Raw genomic sequence first — 21,022 nt, 5'->3', positions numbered from 1 at the left:
CCTGCCCTGCCCTCCCTCTGCAAGCGTTCAAGTTGAAGGGGCTATGGCACCACTGCTGAGAAAACAGACCACCCCCCATCCTGGGACCCCTGCCTCTCCACCCTCAGAAGCCCTAAGTTTTCTTAACAGCTGGTCTCACCCCCTGAAGAGAAGATGAAGATGACCACGTTTCGAGTCAGAGCACCCCACACCTCAAAACTTAGTTCTCTGAAAATAAATGAGCCCTTTTTGTGGAGTGGGGTGGAGTGGGGTTTGTGTTTTTTCTTTATTCTTTGGAGATGCAGTTGTGAAAGGCTTATGAGTTGAACTACTGTCGCAGCTTGCCTCTACGTTTCACTGCCTTAACCTTAGGATGCTTTTGTAATCAGTATGTAGAACTGAAAAAAGGTGTCTTCCAAGCTCAAATGGTGCTACCTGTTAAAAAAAGAAAAAAAAGAAATTTTACAGTGTGCTTTCTTTGACCTCTTTGGAACCTTCTCAGAAATAATTGACTTTTATTGCTTACACACATACGTGTTTTTCTCATTCCAGGGTCTCGCTCTGTCATCCAGGCTGGGACAGTGGCACAACTCACCGCAGCCTGGACCCCCTGGGCTCAGGTGACCCTTCTGCCTCAGCCTCCTGAGTAGCTGAGAATATAGGCACATTCCAACCATACCTAGGCTAATTTTTTTTATTTTTTTATTTTTTTGAGTTGGAGTCTCACTCGGTCACCCAGACTGGAGTGCAGCGGCCGCTCCCGGCCACCGCAGCCTCGACCTGCTGGGCTCCGGCGAGCCTTCCGCCTCAGGCTTCCCAGTGGCCGGAATTACATGCATGTGCTACCACGCCCAGCTGATTTTTTTTATTTATTGTAGAGATGAGGTCTTGCCAAGTTGTCCAGGCGGGTCTCGAACCCACGGGCTCAGGCAATCCACTCACCTCAGCCTCCCAGAGGCGCGGGATTACAGGCTGAGCCACCGAGCCCGGCTCCTAGCTAATTTAAAAAAAATTTTTGTAGAGACAAGGTCTCTTTTTATGTTGCCTAGGCTGGTCTCGAATTCCTGGGCTCAGGCAAGCCTCCTGCCTTGGCCTCCCAAAGTACTGGGATTACAGGTGTGAGCCACTGAGCCTGGCCCTACATAAAAATATTAAATGTGGATTTGTGTTGCAACAAACTTTGCTTTGGTACTAATTGGGATGGCACGATTCAGCTTGGACATAGAGTTCAATGTCTACCATTAACGGGTAAGCTCTCCAACTAGGCTTAATTTGCAAAGGCAAGGAACACCTTTTATCTTCTGTCAGTGCATAGAGCTAAATAAACTGCCTTAATGAATAAAGAACCATGCTTGCTAGGTTCCTCACCACCCAAAGAACTCCTAGGTGAATACATTCTCTTCCCTAGTCTTGTCTCTTAAGACAGTATTGTTTTGAACCTTTCTCAGTTTTGAGCCTTTCTCAGATACTATTTCGTCTCACCCTCAGAGCCATCATTTAAAATATACAACCTCATCTTACATCTACGGAAGATGAAGTTCAGAGCCTCAAGGTTCCTTCTACCTGTCTCTCCCCTCTCTCTTTAAACAGGCATTCCCAAGCCATTCTTCCTGAGACTGGCTGTTCCCATGACCAGTGCCTTAGGCCAGACCCTCCTCCTGGCCTCCCCTAACTTGTCTCTCGACTTCCAGTGATTTCTCTTTCCTCAATCGTCCAATGATTTCCGCAGGTGTCAACATGTTGTTCCTCTACTGAAAACTTAGTAACTTCCCGTTTTTCAATCGATTCCACATTCTCCAGTCTGATTCCATCTTCCCTACTGCACCCACACACCAGAACTCTTTTAAAACACACGCTCTCTCAACGACTGCTGTATCTGTCCCTTTCCCCCGCTGTACTCTGCTGTCATTTCTGTTCCTGTTCACGCGTCTCCTGCCCAGCATGCATCCCCTTCCCCACGGGGCGACCATCGACCCTGCCCACACTGGAGGCTTCTCCAGGCTCGCCTCTGTCATGGGGCCTTCCAAAAATATCTAGGCTGCCCATGTGTGTCCCTGGTCTAGTGTTCCACGATGACACCCTATCGGAAGAGGGTCAGGACAGGAACTCAGGGATCCCTGGTCTACTGCTGCTGTGTCACCTGGTGAACAATATGGCACATTTTGGCCGCGTGAATGTCTGCATGACCTCCAACCCAGTCACTGCACTCCCAGGTTAATCCCGTAGAGAACTCTGCACACACGAACCAGGAGACCAGGACACAAATGTTCCTAGCAGCCTTGTTTGTTGACAGCAAAAAACTGAAAACCATCCAAATGTCCGTGGACAGAATAAATTATTTGTCTATATTCTGTTCCCTAACAATGAGATTATTATAAGGTAGTGAATATGAATAAACTGTAGGAACACAACGTAAGGGGAAAAAAACCCCAGAGCAAAAGACCAGTACAATTTACAGTGGTTCCCTTGGTGTAGCTGGGGAAGGAGATGGGACAGGTGAGGAACATGGGTCACTGACACTGGAGACATTCTAGCTCATCTGAGGTTGGGTTCATGACTTACACATGTAACATACGGATAGGTATTTGTTGGCTCCAAGGAAAGCTGGTGCCCTGGAGACAATCAGAGAATCTGTAATCACTTCAAACTCACTGACCCAACAGATGCAGAGAGTCACGAGAGGGCTCCAAACAGGAGTAGGCACCTTGAGGGCGTGAGCCCTGGTGAGCCTGTGGCTGCGCTGGGATCCAGGGAAGGCAGAGCAACACACCCGCCTCCCAGCAATTGTTTTACAACTGGAACTTGAAGAGAGAATCAGTGAAATAAAAGATATTCAATATTGTCTTGAGACAGCTGCCCGGCTAACAGAATCTTATTAACAAATGTGAGAAAGTAATTGGGCCCGTTACACTTTCTGGGGAGGCCTGAACTGGAAACACAAGCTCTGGGCTGATAAGGACTCCATCTTGCCTCCACTGCAGCCTGTGGCACATGTCAACACACGCGGAGACGCGATCCTTCCTGGGGTCACACAGATGACCTATACATTAAGGTCACTAGGGAACAACTGAAGAACACTCAGACGGTAAACAACTATGGTATTCACTGCCCACACCGCAGGGAAATCAGATGATCCCTTAAAAAAAAAAAGTCACCAGTATAATATTCTAGCTTTCACTTTTACATAATTTGCAATAAGGCACAATTCTTAAGTTGTTTTTCTTTTTTTTATTGCTGTTAATTCAAGGAAAAAAGGTTGCATAAAATCCAATCTGTTCTAGAAATATAAGTGGCCTTTCCAGTACATAACATTTCAAATATCAAAGTATATGGTAAACATACAAATAAGGAGAAGGTAACACACCTCCTATGTACAGTACAGTATTTTAAATCATAGAATAAGCTCCATAAAGTACAACTGGCAAGTGATTCACAATGCGGTCCATACGTGGCTTATCAAAACTCTCACTTGAACAACTCAACTGCAGCTTAACAATTAATTTAATAATGTGGTCCAAAAATACCCAGATCAAATAAAATATATTTAATCAAAATAATTTCCTTTACTCAAATTTTCTTTCTAAATTAAAGCTTTCTTCTACCCCTTTACACCCACCCCTGCCCCTTCCCCGTAACTCCCACCCCTGAAAGAAAGTTTCAAAATGTACATTGGTGCTATAAATATAAATGCTACTTATGAAGCATTAAGTTAAGCTTCTTTTTCTTCAAGTTTTTTCTCTTGTCTAGCAATCTGTTAGGCTTCTGAACCGAGACCAAATATGTAAAGTTCCTCTGCTGCATCCTAACGTTATTCCACACAACAAAAGCCTATCATTTCTGCTCTGTGCTGAGGAACGAAACAATGGGCCCCCCAATCCCTTAAACCTACGACTATACAGTGGTAGTTGTTCAATGCAGCAGTCACCAAAAAGTACACCCAATCTTCCAGATAACCTCAGTGCACTTTAAGAAATCAAAAATTACCTGGAAGCAATTTAGTACATAGATTGGCTTTTAAAAAAATTTTTTAAAACAGCAGCATTAAACTTAGTGACATGACACTGACATGATTAATACCATCTTAACACACTCAGAATTCAGTCTTTCACATTATAATCAAGCATAGTGGTAAACTGTTATAAAAAGTGACTTTGCTACAAGAGACAGGTTAGGGAACAAATACCTGACTTTTTGTAGAAACCCACAGCTTCTGTTCAGATTGCAATAAAACATACACACTTTAAACACAATGTAACACTGTAACAGTTGGTATAGGAAAAGAAGAATCTTTACTCAAGTAGTGTCTCTTTGAACATGACACAGTAGTAGCTAGCACGGGGGTAGAGGACAAGTAAAGTTGGCCGTCGACTTTCATTACAAACACAAGCACACAGAGAACAACATTCACACCGGTGTGTTCACTTTGTGTCTCTCTGAAGCAACAGGCTAAAAAAGTATGATAGAAGTAAAACTTTTTTTTTTTTTAAGAAAAAGCTTTTTGCCCATTTCAAACGTCATGTTTTCAGTCTCATATGGTTTGACTTCTTCCTCTCTCTTCCACTTATTTTCATTTTTATTTGGACAACAGGCACTGCATATATGTACTTACGTGATGCTGTTTATTACATATATACATACTACTGTGGGAGTTTGATTTCTCCCATGAGATTAAGGTGAAACATTTTGCCCTTGGTTTATATGCAGAGCAGGTTACACAAGTGGGGACAAGTACACTGCTGGCCTCTCCTGCCGCAGGCCAGGGAGAGAGTGAGGGTGGCTGGGGAGAAAGTGTAGTTTAGTTTAGGGTGAAAGTGAGAAAAGCTGGGGAAGAAGCAAAGTTTCTTGTTTTCAGAACCATATGACTGTCACCGGTGTTGTAAAAATAGGTCAAATACACAGTTTAAAGATTCAGTAAACATTGCACACAGCAAGTATTCAGTGTAAAAAAAAAAAAGCACGCATAAACACTTTCTTTTTGATAGTTTTTCTGAAAGTTTAAATCACATATATCATACATATAAGCCTGTTGTTGAACCAGGAGACTAGAGGCTCAAAAGCACTGCATTCTTTTTTGTTTTGGACATTGGTACAAGAGAAATGAAAAAATCCCAACTGCATAGAAATCTAGGAAATGTATAGACAAAGAAACAAACCAATACCTTTCCTTTCCTCCCCTCCACACCCCATAACTCCCCACACTTGAGAGTATTAAGTAGGCAAGCTTTACTTGTTTCAGTCTGCAGAATCCAACGTATCATTAGAAGGGGGGAGGGGAGGTGCGTATCTCAGTCTGTAAGTGCCTAAAACGGGAAAGACAGAACCGCTAAGTCACCGCTTACAAGGAAACGTCATCACAAACCACCACGTACAAGATATCACATGGGCATGCGTCAAGGCACCTTCGTCAGCCCTAGGGCCACACCAGAGAGTCAATCAGATCACTTAAAAAGTAACAGGAGTTTGTGCTTTAAGTTCAGTCTAAAGCTATCAAACTTGATCTTCCCTTAAGAATGCCAAGTGTAATATACTCTCAATTCAAGACTTTTTTTTTTCTGAGTAAGATCTGGCAAAATGACAAAGGCCAAATGCAAGTGAAAATAAGAGTTTGAGTTTGACACTGAATTGAAATCTTACTCATATGTAAGAGCATCTTCTTCTTTCTGGTGGTAGTAATATTAACCTTAGTTCAAAGTCCCTTACGCCCAAATCAGTGCTGAACTATTTTTACTCCTGTAAAATGCAATACAATCTTGGATTTTTTTTTTTTTAAACATTTGCTGGGAAGGAAAAGAGCAGCATGGGGAATAGGCGTGAGGCCAGCTGGTTATGCAGACACGCGAAACAGTTACTCAAAACCTAATGTCAGATCACTAGATTACTTCCTAGTTTTTCACTATTTAAAAATTTTGCTTTTACTCTGTGAAACAGGATTGTAGCTTTAAAAAAGTGCTGTACGAGATTTGACATTACATAACACAAATTCCCATTACATTCCTTGAAAAGTGCCTTTAGAATTTATTCCTTAACTGGAAACTGAACTCCTCTGAACTTCCTTGTGCTCTGTGTGACCTGGGTCTACACTAGGTTTTCCCTATTGCATTTTTATGGTTTGTCACTGAAAACACAATACTCGTAAACAAACACACACACAGATCTTTCTGCTACAACAGAATCCCATGATCAATAAGGAAAGGAAGGAGAAACAGGAGAACTCAAAAACAAGTCCTCTGGGAGTTATTGGGATTACCTTGTTGATTGGCCTCCATGGACGACTGCTTACAGTCCTGTGCATAGTGTCCACTTACACCACAATTGTAACATGAGATGTTCCCATTCTTCTTGGGCCCCGTACCACTGGTGTTGGCAACTACGTTAGGTGCTGGGTATACAGGATAGTATCTCCCAAATCCTGCCATCTGCTGCATACCATAGTTGGCTTGGCTCCCCATGACAGGGTCATGTACCAGTCCGTTTGCATATGGAGTCTGAGGCAGAAAAAAAGGAAGTTGGTTTCCATTGCTCTGATGTGCTTGGCTGAGGTAGCTGCCATTGCAAATGGATGGCAGAGTGAAGAATGATGGGACTCGATACATGGGTCCGGGCATCGGGTTAGGGTAGTAGTAACTGTTCAGCTGGAGGCTTCCACCAGTCCCACAGCCGCACCTGCGCCCGCAAGAACCACAAGGCCCTGAGCCCATCTGCTGTGGTGGCACCACTGTGCCATTCGCGTTCGTGTTCCCCACAGCACTGATGTAAGATGTGCTGTCACTCTGTGCAGTACTGTGTGTCAAAGCAGGGCTGGGGCTCGGGGCAGGGCCTGGGGTATGGGTAGGAACTGCGGGAGGAGCGGTGGCCTGGGCCTGGCTGATGCCTGCGCTCGCTGGCTGAGGAGAAGCTGCTGCTGTGTTGAGCACACTGGAGTTTTGGTTGGGCAACACGCTGGCAGCAAGCGGGGAGCCTGGTAAGGTGTAGGAAGCTGGTGGCTGTGTGGCTGAGAGGCCAGCTGCTGGAAGAACTACCTTCACATTGGTAGGCTGAGGGACTGTCCCTGTGCTTCCCTCAATTTGAGGCACCATTTGATTTAGTCCTACCACTTGGGATGCAGATTTTGTGATGGGGTCCGTGGTAGCAACAGGAGGTCCTGGGAAACTACCTGTGTTATGGACAGGAATAAAGGCAGTGTTTGGTGATCCGATGCTCAGACTTCCGGTTGGTTGTTGTGGGATGTTGACTGTGCAACTCTCAGAAGATCCCTGTGGTGGTGGCAACTTGAGCCTCTGAAATGTGAGGTGCAACGCAGGAGCACTACTATGTGGAAGGAAGGTGGATGGAAGAGGTAAAGGGGAAGCCAGTAACTCCAGGTGCTTTTCCGATTCTCCAGGGGAAGCTGCCGGCCCCAGTATTCCAACAGGGGTTGAATTTGTGGACTCCCTTATTGCAGAAATCGCAACAGGACTAGGAACAAGCATCCCTATTGTTTTGCCATCAGCAGATTTGGGTGTAGGAACGACAGCTTCAGACTTCTGGGTACCATTGTGCATGACACAGTGTAAAGCTGGCATAAAAGAAATATGCTGATACTTGGGCGAGTTCAAGGGATCTTCTAAAAGGCTTCCATTCTCATTTCCTAGTGAAGCAATCTGAACAGGTGGCTTGACAGTGACAGCCTGGTTGACAGAACCATAACCTGTAAACCTAGTTGTTGATGGATTCCCAGAATCCTCAGAATTGCTGTCTGTGTCTAAAGAAAACAAATACAAATAGATATTAACACAAGCATAACTCCCATCTTTCTTGCTGGAAATAAAATTTAAGTATATTTACAACTAACTTTGAGGTGTGAAATGTATTCCTGCACCATGTTTCCTGACTGCCTAACTGACCTCCTTCTAAATTTTGACTTATTCACAGGACATGTGTCAACCGATATGCGCTCTATTTTTAAAATATGGGGATAGAAACAAAAATCCAAACAAAAATAAAAAGGTTAATTGGATACTCAATGAAGCACAGAGACTAAGAAAAGTATCAGACCTTTTAACCTTAATCAATCTTAGGCAATCCACTTGATTTATATTCTGTACTGCCAAACCCAAGGTCTTCAACTGTCTCAGGGAACGAGTTTTGTTTTTTGATTTTTTAAAGAATGAAATAAATTCTTATTACTAAATATTTCAATGGGGAAAGATAAAGCTGTCATTAATCATAAAATGAATATACTAGAACACAAGAAGCAGGGAAATATGAAACCACTGCCATTTCTCTAAAATCAAAACAGCAAAATGGCAGATATGAACTGTACTGTATTTGCTTCCACTACTGTGTTACTCTCATGCTTGGATAGGGACATAACTTCATTCTAGCCTTCCCCTGGATGTTCTGACTTTTGGTATAAAAGGGACAAAGGAGAAAATCTAATTTAAAATGTTTAAACATCATTAATCCAGATACTGAACACATGTGTACACAAACCATTCAATTAAATGTAGCGCCCTTGATCTTAGACTTGCCAGGCTTCAGAACTGTGAGAAATAAATTTCTATTATTTATATAAATTAATAGATAAATAAATGTAGTGCCTATTTTAAGTTTTTTTGTTCATAAATTCATAACTATAAGCAGAATGGCACTAAGTACTTAAAATATTTATATTTATTAAGGTAAGAACTGGCTATATTCAGCTTAAGACAGTAAAAGTTTTAAAAACAATACTAAAACATGCTAGTCTTTCTGAAAAACGGTTAAATAAAATCTACTTATTGACACAGAAAATCAACAGTTATTAACTCCACTATTTTAAATTAAATTAGAAGAAATCCAATTAATGAGTGAATGATAATGGCAGAAACTTCCCCTAGTAGATTAATAATTGGGGTATTTATTGCTTAACTTTGCAAAACAAAGCATCCAAAACCCAATAACTTATTTAAAGCATTTTATCTGTACCATCACACCAGCACAGAGTTAAAGATAAAAACATAAGTCTAAAAGAAGCTGAGGCATTTTTCAGATTGTTAGTTACATTTCTACATGTTTAAATCTTAAAGCAGAGGAAATGGCCCCACAGTTTTCAATGGTCTCAGATGGTTTTCTTGAGCACTGTAAGGACTCATCTAGATATGTTAAGACAGGGCTTGTCCTTTTTTGCACTGACTTTGGAAAGCATAAAGCCCCCCAAGAACACCATCACAACCCAGGAGAACAGCAGCAAAGCCACAGGTGTGCTTCTCAACACAGTTTAGAATTTTCAACCACTTGAAATTCTAAAAATGATCAAAGGTCTCTGTCACAGTGAGTATTTTCCCTGGTGTGAGAGAGCCCTAAGTGGTTCTTTCACTTAGGGAAGGCCCATTTTGCCACTTAATAACTATTTGAACCTATTTGGAAAAAGGGCAAGTTATTCCACAGAGGCCACCAACTCATGCTACCTGATGACAGGAAAGGAATGCTGCAAAGCTAACCAAGTATTCAAGTGTACTCTCTAACACTTCTGACACATGACCAAATCTTCAGTGTAAGCCAAAGAGCCACAAAAGTTATCTGTACAGCCTAGAGAAATCAAGCACATCTGCAAGAAGCATACTGAAAGCTTGTCCATTCAGGGTAAGGCATAACAAGTCTCTCATTTAAACTTCCTAATATCTCAGTGTGAGGTTATTTTCATTTTTTTCTTTCATGGGGAAACTGCTGACCACAAGTGCAGTGTTGCCTCAGATTAGTAGAGCTGGTGGCAGCATCACTGCATGCTACATTTGATATGACTACAAAGTAACTGCCAAGTAAAGACTGGCTTTAATTCTATGTGATGGAGCAACACTACTACACAGTTCCCTAAGATATGACCTGATGCCATGACAGAAAGAAGCTAAGGTCCCAGAGAGCTGTAGTCTGCCCAGGAAGAAATCACACTTGGCTGAAATGCCGCAGTCTAACATCGCTACCAACTGGAAGACGGCACAAGAGAGTTAACTTGATACACGTAGCCCACCAGCCTGGGTACACCATATGAGCAAGGTGTTACCAATCAGATGTTGTTATCAGGCACAAAGAATGACATTCTCATTCCATGCGCACATTTTAAAGATTTCACTTCTTATGCTACCAGAATGGTAGCGTAAGAACCGCTAACAGCCTAGCCTACTCTCCACAAAAGCAGTGAGAACCCTAGCAAAAACTGCCAAAAATTAACTTTTTCAGTACTCTGGAAATTAACTAAAGGCTTATAGCAATCGAAGGAGTTTTTATTCAAGAAAAACAGTTCAATCTTTAAGAAGAGAAAGCCTCATGGCATCTTCCCCTTATCCAGCTCCCATTCCCCCTTTCTTCATCTCTGAAGTAGACCTCTAAACTAACAGACCTTCAACTATGGAATATGGGTTTGGAGTTCCCCCAAAGCCCAATTAACAAAGAACTCACTATTTGACTTGTTACAGCCTCTCACAAAACATTTGTCAAAATTAATCAGTGGCAAATGTTTAACACTACCAGCTGGGGCTAACAAGAGGCTCATCAAAAAATTTTAAATGAAAAACTGGGAAATGAGATGTTCACAGATGGCTCTGGAAAACTCTGATATATTTCTGGGAATTCAGAAGCCATGCACATGCCTGGGGTTGTGTGTGTTTTGATGAAAGACATGAGAAGGCCATAAGCTTGCTACTTGCTGACTTTAAACCTCCACGTAAGGAAGAATTGAAGACAAAACACATACAGAAAACAACAAAATGGCAGATGTAAACCCTACCTTATCCAGTAACTACATTACATGTAAATGGACAGATGGCAGAGATCAGCAGAATAGATTTTTTACAAAAAAATCGACTATATGTTGTCTACAAGAGACAAACTTTAGATCGCAAGACACAAACAAACTTAAAGTAAAAGGACAGAAAAAAATAGTATTATGCAAAAGAGAGCTGGAATGGCTTTATTAACATCAGACAAATAGACTTTAAGATCAAAATTGCTACCAGAGACAAAGAAGGATATCTTATAATGATAAAAGGACCAATCAACCAAGAAGACATAAAAAGTATAAATATATATGCATCTATCAACAGACATACATACTTTCAATCTTTCTATACTAATTCTAATTTTGTTATGATCCTATGTTCTCCTATCTAATTTCATATGCAATGAAATAAGTTTATAAAATAAACCTTGCTAGGAATTACAAAGGCTTATGAGACACCTTTTACACCAGTTAAACTTAAAATCAGTGAATGGTATTTATAAGGAACATAAAACTCCTTGTGGGATTGGAAGATACAACACACATTTCCCTCATCCTGCCCCATCCTCCCACCCCACCTTTCCCTATAGCCCCTTCAAAGAGCAAACCTCTGTCTTTTTCTTCTTCACTTTCAAAACTTTCTCTTCCATCATGTCGTGGACTAGATGGAGAACTGTAACTCTCCGAAGATGTTTCTCCACATGTGTCATGTCCTGATCCAATGTCCAAATTCACATCTAGAAATAACAACTCTACTTTTAAAAATCATGTTAAGTAGTTTTAAATTAATTTCTAAACTGACCCATTAGAAATTAGTTTTAGCATTTGTATACCTAAACCTGAATTGTACCCCATATCATTAAAATTAAAAAAAAAAAGTTTTAGCTACAAATATTTTTTTCAGTTTTCTTACAACCACCTAAAAAGCTTGCCCTTGATCTAGATGAAAATTCATTAAGTCATAATTTTAACTGAAAATAATTGATAAATATATCCTTAAGACAAAGGCACAAAAGAACAAGTCAATCTTACTGACTTCAAAAAATAAAAAGTAAGAGTTAAGGTTCTTTGTAGGATCTGTCCAATACCATTTTGAACCACTCTAAAATTCTAGATATTTTAACTCATCAGCGCTTGCCGGAAAATTCATTCTTTAAAAGAACTCAAGAATAGAATGGGTTGTCAAAATGCCTATTCAATTAAAATTACTTGGTTTGAGTATATAAAAGAACAAAATGCTTCCCTTCTAGTAGACTGAGGAGTACTTTGAATTCTGCCCAAAGGCCATGCCTACAAAGAGGTGATGTGGGGGTGGGGTGCAATACCTGCCATGATCAACTAGCTATATCTATTTTGAGCAATACGACAATCATACATTGGCCCAGATTTAGAGGTCTGTCTTATTAATTTCTGTAAACCCAGCAGCTAGTACAGCTTCTGTCTTACAGCAAGTATTCAATACATGTTTGCAGTATAAATCCCCACATAAGAGATTCCAGAGAGTTCTTAAGAACTATATAGGTGAGTAAATCATTTCCATGGCAACTCGGCAGAACCAGTAAAAGATAATGAGTATTAGTCACCTGGGCAAAATGTGTGTCAGAAAAAGACATGATTTGTGCAATGACTGTTAAAGATGACCCAGATTAGCCCAGCCACTCAAATGTTGAATGAATACTGAAGAAAAATAAAGCCCCCTTTAAGAATGCAGATGTTACTAATTCCTTTGGAGTATAAATTAAATGTCAGACTGCCAAGGGAAAATTGTATAAAATTTCATGAGGCTATAGGAACAGTGGCAGAAAAGTTACATAGGAAAGTAATAATTTTATAAAAAAGCATCTGTATTGCACTTGCATAGTAGCAGGCTCTGAATTACAAGTCACATGACTTAAGAAAGGGAAGCAAGTCGATACCAATGGCTGCCTGAAGACACTCTGACGCGCCACAGTGGCCAAGCAAGCTGGCATTAAATTGCACGAATGAAGATGAAATCTATAGAACTGTAGCACATATGAAAATCCTGCATAGAAATATTTCAGCCAGCACATAGCAAAATGAACTATCCAAGGATTAAGAGGATCACAGATTCCATAGGATATTCTCAAACCAGAAGTAATGTATTAAAAGGAAACCACTGGGATAATGTTCACCAAAACTCAAACAGTGAAATTACAGTGAAGTCTATGAAACTTAAGAGTTTCAGAATTTCTAAAAAAGGAGCTCAGCCGGGCTCGGTAGCTCAGCCTGTAATCCTGCGCCTTTGGGAGGCTGAGGTGAGTGGCCTGCCTGAGCCCACGGGTTCGAGACCCGTCTGAGCAACTTGGCAAGACCTCATCTCTACAATAAATTTTAAAAAAAGAGCCGGGCGTGGTAGCGCACGCCTGTAATTCCAGCTACTTGGAAGGCTGACGCGGAAGGATCGCCGGAGCCCAGCGGATTGAGGCTGTGGTGGCCGGGAGCGGCCACTGCACTCCAGTCTGAGCGACAGAGTGAGATTCCGACTCAAAAAAAAAAAAGGAGCTCTTTCCAAATAGTGTACTTTACAGAAATATTTTCTTTACATTGTTTTAGTTAGTGAATATTCTAATCACCAAATTGGCAGATTTCAAAGAACTATATATATAAATCTAAGTCTATACAAAATGCAATCTTTTCTTTTTGATGATTCACAAGGTGCTTCAGAATTGTGTAGAAACTTGAGAACTTTTATGATCAGAAATTATGTGATCCTATAGATTCAGGAGGTGTGCACAGAGGATAAAACATGCCCAAGTATACTCCACAAATTGTACTTTTAAAAAGAGATACAAACTTTTAAATTTTTGTCATGTCTCAAATGGGAAAAGGTCTTGTACATGAAGAAGACAAAAATCAAAAACCTTAAACCATCAGCCACTATTCTAATAATAAAATACTGGTTATGGATAATTATAAACAACAGAATCTATTACAGAGTTTAGAACCTCTCAGAGAAATCTCAGGTGATAGAATCACATCCATCATCTGGAATATTAAGGAAGCTGGAGATCTTTTAGATCATTCTACATTTTTTAAAAGAAAATGAGAGGTCAACCACGTAATTTCCCCCAAAACTTTTTGGTGCCACAATCAGTAACGGAAGAGCGGGGTGAAAGAAATGCTGGGTGATCAACTAGAGCAGGGAGCATTCTTAATGATGGACCTCAGATAATGTACACATCTCTCCAGAAGAGAGACAAGTTTGCAAGGAATACAGATGACTAACAGCACTGGCTGTTTCCTGGAAGGAGACAACATGGAAGAAGGTAGGGAAGGATCTCCATTTTGTTCTCTTTTGGAATTTTGGGCTACATGAGTATCTTAATACTCAAAATAGAAATTAAAATTTAAAATTAATGGTAATTTTAAAAAATTAAAATAATACACATCTTGAGCTAGAATAGATTGCATTATTTAAAGATCTGAACAATCTACTAATCAGAAGGACCCAATATTTTCAACTTCAATATATTATCTACATTTTATGACATGAGCTATTTTTCCATTAAAAAAAAAAAAAAAACTTTAAACATGTCTTGAGTTTACTAAATGCTTAAAGGCAATTCCTTCTTGGTGACATAATATTTAAAATTTAATAAACAGGAGTTTTTAAAATTGGAATTAGCATATATCTGAGCCACATTTGACATCGGTGTAACCAACTATGCAAAGTCCATTTCATTCATAGTCATACTCTATAAATGTAACTATATATGAATTGGTGACCTACAGAGAAGAAAAAATAGTTAGAATAAGTAAGGTTCTGAGGTTATTTTCTTTCCTTTTTTTTTTTTTTTTGAGTTGGAGTCTCACTCTGTCGCCCAGAGTGGAGTGCAGGCGGCCACTCCCGGGCCCCCGCAGCCTCAACCTGTTGGACTCTGGCGATCCTTCCGCCTCAGCGTTCCGAGTAGCCGGAATTACAGGCGCGCGCTACCACACCCGGCTAATTTTTTGATTTATTGTAGAAATGACGTCTCGCCAAGTTGCCCAGGCGGGTCTCGAACCCGCGGGCTTGGGCAATCCACTCACCTCGGCCTCCCAAGGCGCGGGATTACAGGCTGAGCCACCGAGCCCGGCCCTGAGGTTATTTTCATAATACTATTTCAAAATTGAGGAAAAAAGGAATTAGAACTTGGGGTATTGTCAACCAGTTCTTAATAACCTATACCGTGTATGCTTTCTTCTAACTTACTGGAACAAGGAGAAGAAACTAAATTACTGTATCGAAGACCTGAGTACTTGGTACTGACTAAATCCTTTTCCTATGTTTTCCCACTGAATTCTCACAATCTGGTGATGCTGGCATTATTCCTGTTTTACAAATGAGAAAACACAGGCCTCAGAGACGCTGTGTGTTTAAGAAACTAGGGGAGTACAAGATTCAAACCACAGCTGTCTCTCATCAAAGTACACGTGCTTCCCCTCTGGAAACATGAGGCTAAAAGGGAAAGATGTTGTCAACTTCTATGGTGGGTAGCAGTTCTCAACAACCTGAGAAAAAAGAGTGATTTTGTGGAGCGTGGTATACACTTGGCATACACTTGACAGGAGCTTCACTGGGAAAGGCAGCCAATCAAGTAAGTGCTTTAGAAGACAAATATGACAGCAGCAAGGAAAATGAGCAGAAGGGGAAAGACCAGAGGCAGGGAAACCTAGCAGAAGTGATTTCCAACTGTCCAGCGATAGAGCTTTTGGTCTTTTTTTGCTTTTCCTCTAGGTAGCTGCCATCACCACAGCTCAGAGATACTAAAGTGCTACAAAATGCGCCTGGAATTAGATCCTTATATGGGTGAGATGAGTTTTTCATGTCATTCCCCTTTCAGTTCAGCTGATTCCATGAGTTGGTCAGATGATTTCAGATTTAAAAGGTAATAAATTTTTCTTTCATCACAAGTCAGTCTCTCTATACAAATATCTAGCTTTAAAATATACTCCCTTTAAGAAATATATTCTGGTTACTTATATATTACATCACACTGGGATATATTAACATTAGAGTAAAATGGAAGGTTGGTCACAGTGGCTTACACCTGTAATCCTAGCACTTTGGGAGGCCAAGGTATGTGGGCTGCTTGAGCCCAGCAGGATAACAGAATGAGACCCTGACTTAAAATAAAATAAAATTTAAATTTAAATATCTGTATTTATGGGATTACTTGGGCACACATGGAGAAAACATTCTTCTAGAGGTCTGTGGGCTTTTTTTCCTTTTTAAATCTTTACTATTAATAGTAAAGGTAAGTAAAATATAGGACACTAATCAATGAAGTTTCAGAATGGGCTTTTCTCAGTCAAATGAACCTGGGACCTAAAAATAAAGGGACATTAAAATAATAGTAAACAGAAACAATACAAATCTAGTACAACAAAATACTAAGGATCAGAATTCCCCTAAAGCTTCATAAAACTTCATAAAGGACAGTTTTTTGTTTTGAGTCAAGGGTCTCACTCTGTCACCCAGGCTGGAGTGTAGTGGCATGATCACAGCTCACCACAGCCTCCAACTCCTGGACTCAAGTGATCCTCCCACCTTAGCCTCCTGAATAGCATGTGTGCCACCACACCTGGCTAACTGTTTTTTTTAAAGACAAGGTCTCACTATGTTGCCCAAGTGGTCTTGAACTCCTGTGCTCAAGCAATCCTCCCACCTCAGACTCCAAAAGTGCTGGGATTACATGCTTGAGCCATCGTGCCTGGCCCATAAAGGACAGTTACAAAGTCATGAAAAAGTCAACAATATTCTAAAAATTTACTTTGCATGAAAACACATCCAGAAAGCCATGAGGGTGGCCTGTAAAGTCATAGGAAAGTTCCTCCATGCCTTTGGGACCTGTCTGCTCTGAAGAGGCATTGATGCAAGAAGGAACAAACCAGGAGACTGCTGCTGCCAGAGGAAGGGGCAGGAGGAGGCCACTGGGGATGTTCACCACCATGGCTGGACTACGTTCCCTGCGTCAACTCTGCTGACTTCAGAACTGTTCATTTTGAAAACTGCTATACACATCAATGCAAGGTAAAATTACAATAGGATCTGATATGACAGCTCAATATTAGTAATATAGTAAGTATCATGCTGAATAGATTTAGGTCATGAGTATTTGAAAGAAAACTGGACTTTCTTACCTTTCACAGTACCACCATGGGCATGCTGGGAAGTGGAAAGTCTAATTCCATTCATTCTACTATTCAATCGGTTGTCTGCTTTCTTTATTTTCTCCCTAAACCAAATGTACACATTATCAACATTTTTATAAGGTTCTCTACCAAACATATTAAGTACTGTATTAAGCAAAATTCCTCTCAAGATTTTTCTTTTTAATAATTAATCATTTTTAGTAAGGAGAAATTTAAATGCAAGTTAAGATTCACCCTTGACTGTAAAGCTCTTAGTTTTAACCCCTCCAAACTGAAGACAGTACTTGACAATAGCTTTATTTTTGTCATCTAAATATGTTAATATTTTAGCAAAACAAAGTCCAGAATTAAATCTAACTTAAAAAATATTTATACTAAACTAAATATGCCCATAATCAAATGCCACGTGCAGCCTTTTCTTACCAATTTCTATTACTAGAAACATTAAATTGAACCTACTTTTCTATTTGTGGTTTTCCTTTTTTCTTGTTTATTGAAGATAAGCTTCGTTTTTCAGCAGAATGCTAGTAGAAAGAAAAATCAGACAGATAAAAACTAAACCAGCCTGATGTAGGTATCCTTTTATTCTGATAACAAATTTAAATGATAGATATTCCCAGTAGTATATTCTAGCAAATTTTTATTTCCAACCTATTGTTGAAGTCGTCTACCCTAATCATTAACATTTATATATTCTGTGACTAATTCTTAATACTGTATTAATTATGAGAAAAATATTTGTATTCTATTTTTCTTTTAAAGTGGATCAGCATTCTTTTTTCTGACTACAGAATAAAACACCACCAAGTGACTGTTATTTTTTACAGGTTTAATAATATTTTCTTAAAGTTCAGTTGGTAAAACTGACACCACCACAGTTTTGTCACAACACTAAGAGGAGAGGATGTAGGCAATGGAGTAGAGAGAGGACAATCACGTGAGCTTTAAAAATAGGTCATTAAATATGACTGAAACAATGTATCAAAATATGCTTAGTGTATATATACGCATTTCAGTTGGCCAGAGACAAAACAAGGCTACCAAATCGACTTTCTAGATAGAAGGCTCATTCCATACTTGCAACATATATAGGTACTTCACCCTCTATCTGTGGTGCCATAGGATACTAAACATACTTGGGAGCATTCTGCTCTTTGATCACACCCAGTTCCTAAGAAAGCAAATGTTCCCTAATTACACTGTAAAGTGCCAGCAAACTGGCCGAACTACTCACATGATGAAAGGTCAGTTTGAAAATTTACAGTACCAATAGCAACACAAGTGACTGAAATGTGAGTAATTATTTCAAGACCAAAAATATCTGGCCTAACAAATTCAATATACTTCACTGGAATAAACATTTTAGAGGTGTCATATGAATGTGTAGTAATTTTATATGAGCAACAGAAGTAATCTAAGTATACCAACTGAGTATAAAGTTTAACACTTAAACATTCCTTCATTTTTTCATACCAGATATACTATCTGACAGAATGCTTACAGAACTCAATTTTTAAAAACAGAGCAGCAATACTTTAACTACATATAATCACCTAAACAAAATAAAACCCCACATACCTGGTCAGCTAAAGTCATACAGTGCTCTGGGTGCTGAATGGTGGTGCAGCTCTGCTTCCTCCAATCCACAATTCCATTCTGCTCAGAGTATTGCATGGTAAGCCCATCCAGTGGAGAGCAACTCGTACCAATATTGCTATCAAAAGAAAAGTTTATGAAAGTGTGAAAACTTGTCCTTAATAATCTAACCTGCTAGGTCACTTCAATGAAGAGGCTCCAGGAACCTTTTCTTCAGTAGTTTTTTTTCATGGAATGCCCAGTGATGGACCTAAAAGAAATAAACGAGTATACATCTATTTTATTGCTGATATCTGTCTCTAATAAAGTAGTAACAAACGCACACTCTGCCTTTAGAATCTCTGCTATGATGATCCTCCTGTACCACTTACAGCTGGGAATAGACAGGTTTCCAAAGCCCTGTATCTTGAGAGAACTGCTGTAGCGAGTACTGCGTGGAACTGGGCACATGAAGGGACAGGACACAGTGACTGAGAACCAAAAGAAACAGATGATGGAAATAGGTCCAAGAGAATCTAGATAATGAAGTTATTGGACATGGACTTTCAGACAACAGTGGTCAATGAACGCAACAAGACTGACATTTTGGAAGAGTACTGAAAAATACTTTTGAAAGAGCCAAATTTAAATTCTAGAACTGTAAAATACTATAAAATAAATATTAAGAACTCAATGAATGGGAAATAGGTTTTAAAAAATCAGTGAAGGGGAAATGAAGAAAAACAGCAAGAAAAAATCTGAACAGAAAATAGATCAAAATGCTGAAAGGAAAAAAATACAGGAAACAAAAAGTTGAAAAAGACATGTGGGACATATGAAAAGTCTAATAAAAGGACTTGGATCTTAGAAGAGGAAGCAAGGGAATAGGGCAAAAGAAATATCTGAAGACATAAGAGCTAGGAGTTTTCTAAAATCAAAAAAATATCAAGCTACAGATTCAAGAAGCAGAAGTCAGTCAAAGAAAGATACAAAACGTACCACTGGAAAGCTACTGAAAACTAGACAATGAGAAAAACTTAAAAAAAGCAATGGGAGGAAAATGCATATTACCTTTAAAAGAACGACAGTGAGACAGTCATGACTGAGACTATGGATGCCAGATATTTGAAGTCTGAGTTCCCCTCCAATGCAGAGTCTGGAGTAGCAGAGTTTATTTAGAAGGTGACCCCAGAAAGTAGGAGCAAGGGAGTGGAGAGGGTGAAAGAGCAAAGGATCCCAACGAAGGGCCCACTGTTGAGGGTAGAAGCAACAGGGGCTCAAAGCCGCTCAGCCCTCCCAAATGATCTACCCAAAGGATAGGAAGCGGCCTCCAGTAGAATCAGCAAAGGCCCTGAGGCGGAAAGAGGAAAGTCTTGTAGGACACACGTGTGGGGAACAGGACCAATGTGATGTCAGAAGTCACATAAATAACTCTGTATGACCTGCAGGAGAAATGGAGGTGGGCCGAGAGGACATGATACATGGGACCAAGGTAGGACAGGACTACAAGGCTACACTTTCAAAGAGCTGACAGAAAACAACTGCCAACCTGGAATCCCATGTCTAGCAGACATACCTCTCAAAAATGAAGGCAAAGAAAACATGATTTTTTTCAGGTAAAAGCTGAGTGCATTCATTACTGGCAAATGTGACTACAGGAAATACTCAAGTGTTCTTCATTTAGAAGGAAAATGACCATATGTGGGTGCTCAGAGATACAGAAAGGAATAAAAAGTAGGAATGGCAAAAATAAAAAATGAACACTAAAAAAAGGTTTCATGGGTTTAAAATTATACTGAGAATCAAACGTATGACAGCTATAATTTATAAGTCAGGAGGAGATGAATGAGGTTAGTGATCTAACACAAATTACTATCAGACTTTAATAAGTCAAAGATGTATAATATAATCTCTAGGGCAAGAATATCCAATCATTTGGCTTCCCTGGGTCACACAGAGTAAAGAGGAATTGTCTGGGGCCACACATAAATTATATAATATAGTGTATATACATAAGAAGACTTCTTTTTCAATATATTTTTTATTATAAAGTTTAGAAAAATGAGAATATAGAACTAGTAGGAAATTTGACCTTGTTTTTGTACAACGAATCAATCAATGTCCGGTTTGATGGAAGGGGTTGCAATTCTTAGTGAGCGCTCAAGGTGCTTGTCAGAAACATTTGTTCAAGTTCTGCTCTTCATGTGCTTCATAATTGAAAACAACTGCTCACAAATGTATGTGCTGCCAAAAAGCAAAGTCTTGAATAAGGCGTGACTGTGAACTTCAAAAATGGAACATGAAGTCACAAAGAAAATAAATGCTAAAAAACACATGATGTTAAAAGATTTTTGTAAGCCGGGCTTGGTGTCTCCGCATGTAATCCCGCGCCTTGGGAGGCTGAGGTGAGTGGATTGCCTGAGCCCGTGGGTTCGAGACCCGCCTGGGCAACTTGGCAAGACCTCATCTCTACAATAAATCAAAAAATCAGCCGGGCGTGGTAGCGCATGCCTGCAATTCCGGCTACTCAGAAGGCTGAGGCGGAAGGATCGCTGGAGCCCAGCGGGTCGAGGCTGC

At 40.0% G+C, this 21,022-nt stretch overlaps 1 protein-coding gene across 1 annotated transcript in view; it reads right to left on the bottom strand.

Moving 5' to 3' along the window:
- Positions 1–3,187: 3,187 nt before the first annotated feature.
- ZCCHC2 (zinc finger CCHC-type containing 2) overlaps positions 3,188–21,022 on the bottom strand; it is a 44,083-nt gene continuing 26,248 nt past the window's right edge. Inside the window, exons 8-13 of the mRNA XM_021708003.1 lie at positions 18,449–18,584; positions 17,330–17,394; positions 16,859–16,953; positions 11,323–11,451; positions 6,227–7,720; positions 3,188–5,279 (exon numbers count right to left, since the gene is read on the bottom strand). Coding sequence (XP_021563678.1) covers positions 5,212–5,279; positions 6,227–7,720; positions 11,323–11,451; positions 16,859–16,953; positions 17,330–17,394; positions 18,449–18,584 — 1,987 coding nt within the window. The 3' untranslated portion in view covers positions 3,188–5,211. The remainder of the gene's footprint in view (positions 5,280–6,226; positions 7,721–11,322; positions 11,452–16,858; positions 16,954–17,329; positions 17,395–18,448; positions 18,585–21,022) is intronic.

This window comes from Carlito syrichta, unplaced genomic scaffold, assembly GCF_000164805.1.
Source record: "Carlito syrichta isolate Samal-C Ts95f unplaced genomic scaffold, Tarsius_syrichta-2.0.1 Scaffold130393, whole genome shotgun sequence".
NCBI classification, from domain to species: domain Eukaryota; kingdom Metazoa; phylum Chordata; class Mammalia; order Primates; family Tarsiidae; genus Carlito; species Carlito syrichta.
This window is presented reverse-complemented; position numbering and strand designations above follow the sequence as displayed.